This window comes from Phaseolus vulgaris, chromosome 4, assembly GCF_000499845.2.
Source record: "Phaseolus vulgaris cultivar G19833 chromosome 4, P. vulgaris v2.0, whole genome shotgun sequence".
Classification (NCBI taxonomy): Eukaryota; Viridiplantae; Streptophyta; class Magnoliopsida; order Fabales; family Fabaceae; genus Phaseolus; species Phaseolus vulgaris.
Window position 1 is genome coordinate 2,273,475 of NC_023756.2, and position 9,086 is coordinate 2,282,560.

Sequence of the window (9,086 nt, forward strand, 5' to 3'; positions counted from 1 at the left end):
CATAAGTTGTCAGAAGTCAACAGCCTCCTTGCTATGAGTATGGTACGAGGCAGCATTTCATGTGGACCTTATCTCACGTTAATATTTATAATACTAATATAATTAATACCCATTCAAAAACAAGGAACTCATAGTGATCGATGGAAAATGGAATAATATCATGCCCTCCAATATGGTTTTATGTTTTAATATTTGTAGAGAAAATTAAATGGAAAATGTACATTATTGAGAAAATGTGTGAAGGGTTTCATGTTTTTATCTAATAATGAAGATAAAGTTTTAAGAAAAACCATAGTTTATAAGATTTTATTGTAAAAATTAAAAAATACAATAGATTTATGGTGTAAATTATATAAATGTAAAAATTGTAAAGGATGGAGGTGAAATGAGTTTGGGAAGAAATGGCAATTCCCAGGATATGTAAGTCTTGTTTTAGGATTTGGTTGGCATGTTATTAGGCAAGGAACCAATGATGACCAACTTGTAGCTAATTCAAAACAAACAAATTAATATCAAGTATCTCAATTTTACTGAATTTCTCTATTTCCAAGTTCTGACAACCAAGTGCCTCATGCTCATATCAAAGCATATTGAAACTCATTGTAAAGGATGGAGGTGAAATGAGTTTGGGAAGAAATGGCAATTCCCAGGATATGTAAGTCTTGTTTTAGGATTTGGTTGGCATGTTATTAGGCAAGGAACCAATGATGACCAACTTGTAGCTAATTCAAAACAAACAAATTAATATCAAGTATCTCAATTTTACTGAATTTCTCTATTTCCAAGTTCTGACAACCAAGTGCCTCATGCTCATATCAAAGCATATTGAAACTCATTTTATGTCAAATTTATCAACCTAATGAACTGAAACATACAAAATCACTTGTACTCATAACATCATGTAAAAAATATTTACTTTAAATAACTTGGCGACTAAGATTAATTCTTGCTTGGAAGGAGGGTGCATATGATATGCCTGGCTGTGCGGCTGACTTGGTAGTACAATTCATTTTTTTCAAGGATAAGTATTGTAACAAGAATGAGTTAACGAATCACGAATTTATGTTGTAGCTAAAAACATCAAGGCATTGCCCATACAATAAAGGAAGAATTCAAAGAAACTCTATAAACAAATTCTAGTTATGATACCAAAAGAAAAAGGCGCAAGGTGCACGGCGATAACAATTAGAGTGAAGTGACACATAGGCCATGGTGGCTAACCTGTGCATATATCAATAACCAGAATGTGATAAGTGACAAAATTCGAAAGTCAAGACTACAGCAATAACTATATATGTAACAAAAGTTGAAAAAAAAATGATTTAAAGAAGACAAACTGGCCTCAAGCCTTAGCCAGTTCATACATCCAATCCTCTCCTTCCAAATGATCGAGAATGGATTGGGGTCGGTGCTGTTGCAGAACAGTCACAGTCAAACACTTGATGCCAATTTCTCTGATTCTAGGCGGCGGCATTATCACACCTGCTGTTTCAGTTAGATATCTACACAGGAAAAACTTATCTGCAAGCGACAATCTGGGAGCAGATTCATACAAAACAACTGCATCAGAGGATCTGGATCGCTTTATCAAGTCAGATATGAAGCAGCAAGAGTACCAACTCTGCTCATTGTCCATGGCTCAACACTCAAGTATCTCCAATTTATCAGACATTTTCCATAAAAGCTGCACCAGAACAGATACAAATTCAATACAGCAGATTCTTACAAAATAAGGAAATTGCATAGAAAAACATCAGTATAACGAACAAATACAGCCAGAAATTTGGCGCATGTATAGAGAACTATTCTTTTAACAAAATATGTTAAGATTCCAAGCAGACAAAATGGACGGTTATAGCCCATTTAAAAACGCCAAATACAAGGCAAACTCATGGAGAGAGAAAGAGAACTGATAATGAAATGACACCAAATCTCAGCCAAGAAATTACAGCAAAAAGATTAGGAGGGCCAGAGAGCATAAAAGTGGCTAACCTCTTTGTGTTGAGGAAACATGACACTATTGCCGTGAGTGTTGCTTATAACCGAATCTCTCAGCATCCCAACCACCATCAGGCTCTTTTCTTTTCAATGCAGCTCCTGCCATCTGAAGCATCTTCAAGTGGTCCTCAATCGAGGCTTGTGTGTTTGGGACAGACATTTGCCTCAATCCTGAAGACAATCTATCATCCCTCCGTTCTGTATCTGCCACACCAGGGCCTGAATTAAGATCCAGACTTTGACTTCCCCATTTTCTGCTGTCAGGTATCACATTACTAGTACCACCTGGAAGACTCATAACATATGGACGGGGATACGTGGATGAAACAACACCACCAGGCCCAACTGGCTGTGAAGTCATGGTAGGAAAACATAGCCCGCCCACATTTGAGGAATCCATAAATGCAGTTGACCCAGAAAAGGAGTTTGAGGATAATGGAAAATTGGTTTCAAATGGAAATCCAGGATATGGAAAAGCTGTAGTGGATGGATAAGCAACAGCCGGAGAGGATGAAAGCACTGATCCCCTGTAGATTTCAGGACCGAAAGGACTGCTACCTGTAGGACCCATTATTCTTTGTGCCCCGGCACCACTGACATAACTCTGCTCCCCTCTACCAGGCAGAAGTGGCGGGACAGTAATTGCAGGATAGGAATTTCCTGGAGGAAACCATGCAGAATAATTCCCATATTCAGCATTGTTTGTTCTCGTGCTATGAACAGCACTTGGAAACGGTACACTGTTTTTCATCAGCTGACTACGTGCTGGGACTTCACTACCAACTTCTTCAAGACCAAGCCCATTATTTAAGTCAAAGTCTCTTGAGACACTTCCACCATTAGACAACCCACTAGACAATGACGGCTTGCTTGGTAAAGAAGGAATATCCAGTTTGCTTATAGAGAAAGAACCAATTTCAGGAGTGTCATCGACTCTATTTAAATCAAGATCGAGTCCCACACTACGATCATGTGGTCCAGATTCTAAAGAACCATGTGAACCAACATCCTCAAAACATCTTTCATCTGCCACATTTAAGTCAAAATCTAAGGGAGCACGGCTTTGTTTGATAGAAGTGACTTCAACAGAAGTAATATCATTAGTAGAGGACTGCATCTCAGCATTTTTCCTAGGTTCAGCTGGTCGAAATGCACTGGTAGCAGCAGATCCTTTCCATCCAAGCTCCCCCTTCATCCTCAATGGGTTTTCTGGTGGAATAACCGGCCCTTTAGCAGCAGATGCCACTGTAATTGAAGGGTGGAAGCCACCAGAGATGGACGAAATGGGAAAAGGCAACGGGCAAGGAACATGGACTGCAGATGATGTGATAGGATCTTCCTGTCTGGCAATCTCCCCTTGGCTTGCGTCATCAAAAGGAAAGCCTTCATTTAAATCAAAGTCAAGTTTTACAGTTGCATCAGCACCAGATGCAGAGTATGCATGCCTCTCTCCTGAAACTTCAGACGGATTTGCATCTAGCTTTTGCTCACATGATTTGGACACTTCATTTTCTTTCCTAGACATTGTTTGTAAATCTGGCTGAACTGATGATGAACCAGAACACTGACCAATGGCCTCTTTTCTGCCCATATTATCTTCAGCACAATCATTAGAATCATCTGGAGAAGAAGAATCCTGCTCCCTTCGTCTTTCGTCAGGCTCAATCACTACTGACTTCATGTCATCAGCATTTTCATCCATGGGTACCATTAAAGCATTACCAGAGGCAGGTAACTCCTTTTTTAAATATATAGACTCAGAGTTTTCAGCAGTTGGAGAGGTCTTTTGCACTAGTATTCCTGTACCTGTTGCTTTCTCCACACTAATATGGTTCTCATTATCCACACTTGAAGTTAAATCAGGCTTCTTTTCACCTGATTCGTTTTCTGACTCAACATTGGTAAAAGGTTTTGAAACCAACATTTTCTCATTCTCAATGATCTCCTCTTTCATGTGATCAACCTTCTGATCATCATCAAAAGAGGAAGCCCTTGGCTTTAGTTTAGAGTCTGAAACTCCAGCGTCTGCATTACTCTCCTTTTTAGGAGTCAGTATAGTTACAGAAGCATCTTCTATGGTTTCGGGCCGTAAGCATGGACCTTCAACATTTTGTAACAAATCTGTAGAGGAGACATTTATACGAGTATCGTGGGAAGATGAAATGGTTTCACCATCCCCTGGAAAATCACGTGACACTGTCATGGCAGGATGCCTCAATTCATTTTTTATCTGCGATGAATCAACTGTATTCAAAGGATGCTCTCCTGTAGCCCTACCATTCAACTCTGAAAGAGTGCGAACAGCTGCTTCACCAGAATGCTTTAACTTTAAATCATTGCCAGAGCATTGTTCATCTCCTGCAGGAGACGACTTTCTCTCGGGGGATGCCACAGGTGATGCATTTTCCGATCTGGATATTTCCCCCGCAGCCACAGTAGCAAGTAGGTTCATCCCATCATCTCCATGGGAAACGGATGAACTTGCTTCAGAAAATTTTACACAGCTTTCAACCAATGCATTCATGGGGCTTAAAGAAGCATCATAAGTCTGCCCTGATCTGGAAACAAATCCAGATGGCAAACTAGTTGGTTTTGATGTTTCTAATACCTTGTCACTATCTTCAATTGCCCTGCATCGCTCATCAACTATTGGAGTGCCCTTATTTTCATCACCAATCAAAGCTTCATTAGCATCACAAGATTCATTTATCATATTTGACACATGGGTCAGCAAACACTCGGTCTTAGTTTTCAATCTTCTGTCCTGATTATCATTCAGGTCAGCAGGAGACAAAGCTTTACTGCTCGTTGTTGCTGGTTCTTCAAAAGAGCCTCCGCTAGCTCCCCTTGAAGGACTGCGACCAGTGTTTGGCAACCTGAGAATCAATCGCTGGTTATTCCCTTGATCGGCAAGGGGCTGGTCAACTGATTTTTCATGGGATGCTCGAGTTGGTGATACTTTCTCAGTCGGTGAATTTCTGGTTGAAATTTTTGCAGAGTTGTGCTCCTTCTGACCTACTGCACCAGGCCCGTGGATACCATTGCTTGACTTGCGAGTTCGAGATGCACAACCATGAATTTTACTAGCACTCATTGACACTGCAGTGGAGCTCTTCGCATCTTCCCTGCAAGAACCAATAGTTTTAGCATGTTCACTAGAACAAGTTATACTGTTATTTTGAGATTGACTGGAACTGCTGCTCCTCTCCTCTTTGATAGGTGTCAGAGGCAGATCTGCCGTTGCAGCTCCAACAAAGACTTTACTGTTTTGATCTTTTGAGTTCATGCCCACTGAGGTAGTCAATGATTTAGTAGAGCCAGGAGATGAAGACTTGGACAAAGCTTCTCCAGAACTTAACTTAGATTGGGAACTTTTAGATAATGAGGGTTGAATAGCAGGGCTCTTCACAACGTTATCAGAGGATCCCCCTGTTTTCCTATTTCCAACATGAGGAGACTCAGAGTTTGCTGGCTTTGCTGGCCAAGAAACAGCACGGTTCGAACCAGACTTTGAATCATTCATGTTCATTTCAGCTTCCACACGCCTCTTCCATGTGTCTACTAAACTCCTAGCTTTCCTCTGAATTTCAGCATTTTTGTGGGTGCGTAAATGATTGACAGACTTTCCAACATTACAGGTCTGCAGTGCATGAAGGTTCACAGGAAGCTTATCCAATGCACGCAGTAAAGCTAACAAAAATTCATCAACAGACTTATCACTTTCTTTGGGCATATTCCCATCACCAATTTTGCCCTTATGGACCTCCTGCAGCCATTCATCCAACACAGGTAAACCCCTGAGCTGTACAAACCAACCCAGACAGTCGTACCGGTCTGTAAGTGCAATTACATCGACAAGCATTATCCGCCCAGGTAAATCTATTTTTTTATCAGCGCTGTCAGGCTGCATAAGCTGTACCAGTTTTTCAACTCCTTCAAAGTCCACAAGCCCACCTTTATCAGTTATTTTAGCAATCTCAGACTTTAACATGCTCTCCGGTCTAAACTGACCAGAGTCTCCATCTTCAATCTTAAATAACCGCTCCTTTTTAGATGAATCAGAACCCTGATCCCGCTCTCTCTTTTTACCCTTACCCTGTGCACCAAAGGAAGAACTATTTTGTATGTTGTCAGAACCAGATTTCAATGACTGTGTTGATGCTGGACCATTCAAGGGTTTTGGAGAACGGCCTCCTGACTGCACAGCCCCATGCATTTCTAGTTTTGTCTTATCTAATAGCTGGTTAACTTCTTCCTGTTGTTCCTAAATTCATCAACAGACCAAAAAAATGTATAAATAAAATCATTATATACAATATAACAGGACGGAAAGAGAATATAAGAAAACTAACATTAAGGTAGTCCTTATCAGTTAGCCACCATAAACAGTTGTTCTCAATGTCATAAACTCGTCGACAGACAAATGCGGATATCCCTGAAGGAAGTTCAACACCTTTACGAAGAAACGCGACTTTACACGGATGGAGTAATGATGCAGCAGGTGTTTCATCCTTGTGAAAGGAGTAAAAAACTTCGTTCGGTGCAGCTTCCAGCACAATTCCTTTAGCAAGTTTCAAATCAGCAGGTCGGTAAAGCCAATGCACTTCTAAACTTGGACTTTCTTGTTTATCATACGATAACTTGCGAATTATTCCAATAAAAGGAGGGGAGTCCCTAGGTGGCTTGAAGAGTGCACAATCACCAGCGCGAATCTTGCGTCCATCCTACAATGATCATAAACAGTGATTAAATAAAATAAATCTACTACTAATCAAGCAAAAGGCAATGGCTGTGAATAGAAATATATTATGAACGTTGTTGAAGCAAATAAAATTAAGAGAAGAATCCCAGTGTAGAAACAATAACAGATAACAAAGTAATTAGTTATCAAATGCAGACAGCAACCATTACAAACAACAAAAGGTCGAAGATAGGAATTGGCTATATATGGAGAAATTCAGAATCAGATACCAAGCATACAATTTACACACTGGATTTAAAATCGTATTACAAGTTTTAGCAAAAACGAGAATTCTTAAACAAAGTTTGCCACTCAAATGTTATCATTAATACATTAAATAACACAGTAGACCAGTAAATGTCATAAAGGCGGAACCATCCACTAGATTTCACCCAAAAATACCAGTTGGAAAATAAAGTCTAGTAAAAAATAATGTAGCAAACCATGAATCAAACCATCAAAATACAGGTAGAACACAAGCTTTAAAAAAATCAGAGAGAAAAAGATAACATTTTCCCCAAATCAACAAAGACGAATCCCGTACCAAAACCCCAACAACAACTTCCGTTCAAACGTAGAGGAAATTTCCATCATTCACACACAAGTAATCTCCAAAATCCAAAAAAAAAAACAAATAAATAAAAACCCACGACTCGTCTGGATTAAGATCGAGGAAAACGAAGACCCACAAGCGATAAAAACCTTTACCATCACAGTAAACAAAACCAGAAAATTAGGTCAAACCGAAAAAACACGAACACAAAAATTTGAAACAATCAAGTTCCCCGAGTTTCTTCAATTAAGATCAGAACTACACTTTTTAATGAAAAAAATTGAGAAAATCGAGAGACAGTCGAAGAACCAAAAAAGGGTGTGTAGAGAAAATTGAGCGAAAAGGCAGCGAAAGATTACAAACGGTTTAGATTTATATTTATATATATTTATATATACTTTGCATATAAATTGAGACGGTGAAGAATCGATGGCTACAGTGGTCGCGTTAGCAGGTACAGGCCACATGTGCCGATTGTGTTTCCACTGGTCACCAGCACACCCATGCATAATCCTCCATCTTCCGTGTCGATCCCAGCTTCGTCCCTGAAAAGAAACATCAATTCGAAACCGAATTCGCACGCCTCGTCCTGGAAACCCTAGATTTGGAAGGAGCGCAGAAGGGGGAAACCCTAGATCAAGCGCGGCATCGCAGATCTCCTCCTCCAATCCGCCTTGGGCGAGGAAGTAAAAGGGGATTTTAGGGCTCGGTTAAGGGCGTTCCCAATGATCGGCTACGGAAAGGGAAAGGGTTCTTCTTCTCGTTACAGATCGAGCGATCGCTCTGGAAACTACGGAAATCCAGAGATTTTGTGCGAAGGAATAGCGAGATGAGAGAGAAATCGCGAGAAGAGAGAGAAAGGGTTGGGTGAAGAAGCTGTTGTCCTTCACTCACGCGAAACGGTGAGATTTTGTTGAAGGGAAATTTGGGAGAAAATTTTTAGAGAAGAAGAGAATACACAAAACAGTAGAAAAATAAATATAAATAATAATAATAAAATAGAAATATTATATATTTTATTGAAATCTATGATCCCACACAACTAAAACGACGACGTAGATACGCTAAACGACACCGTCTACTGCTGCTTCCGTTACGGATACACGTGTCTTCTGCGTCTATCTTACTCTCTTCGACAACCTTTTACTTCTTAATATTATACAATATAATAAATTAATTTTTTTAGAAGTAAATAAAAAATAGATAATATTTTATAAAAAATAAATATCATTACATCTGTAACAAAGTTATAAAAAAAAAATTGTTTAAGGAAAAAATAAATTTGTACGGTTATACAAATTAACAGTATATTTAAATTTTATCATTATTATTAAGCTTAAATTTTATTTTAGTGTTAGATATCAATGATTTATTTATTTTATTATTTGATATTACTTTTTCAGATACCAAAACTTTAAGGTTGATTTGATGGTACCCAGTTCAAAAAAATAGATATTAGGGACTTGAGTTTATACTCTTTTTTTTATATTATTAATAATTATAGAGTTTTAATTATATGATCATAACTATGGTAGTATAATATAGTAATATTTTAATTTATAAACTCAAATGGAAGCATGGTATAATATGTTCCTTTTATGGAGATGGATGATGACTTTTGTGTATAATTAACATTGCAGCTACTAATTTTGCATGACATGCCAAGTCTTTGTTTGATGTATATGGAGTAGCAAATGATGGGCCTCTTCAATTATCCTGGGGTTATACTATTTTCTGCTACTATAATTAATTAATTTCCTAATATTATGAGGGTTTTTTTATTGAAATATTTTA

The 9,086-nt window shown here is 38.6% G+C and overlaps 1 protein-coding gene across 4 annotated transcripts; it reads right to left on the reverse strand.

The window, feature by feature from the left end:
• Positions 1 to 1,185: 1,185 nt before the first annotated feature.
• On the reverse strand, positions 1,186 to 8,274 carry LOC137836806 (uncharacterized). 4 transcript variants are annotated; one of them, XM_068645549.1, is made up of 4 exons: positions 7,691 to 8,274; positions 6,351 to 6,722; positions 1,993 to 6,262; positions 1,186 to 1,684 (listed from the first exon to the last, which is right to left on the reverse strand). In XM_068645549.1, exons 1-3 carry the CDS (start codon positions 7,799 to 7,801, stop codon positions 2,018 to 2,020), a joined length of 4,728 nt encoding a protein of 1,575 aa, XP_068501650.1. In that variant the 5' UTR covers positions 7,802 to 8,274; the 3' UTR covers positions 1,186 to 1,684; positions 1,993 to 2,017. The 4 variants fall into 4 exon arrangements, with proteins under 4 accessions (XP_068501650.1, XP_068501652.1, XP_068501651.1 ...); XM_068645551.1 differs by having other exon boundaries at positions 7,730 to 8,250; XM_068645550.1 differs by having other exon boundaries at positions 1,993 to 6,253; positions 7,691 to 8,250.
• Positions 8,275 to 9,086: the final 812 nt, after the last annotated feature.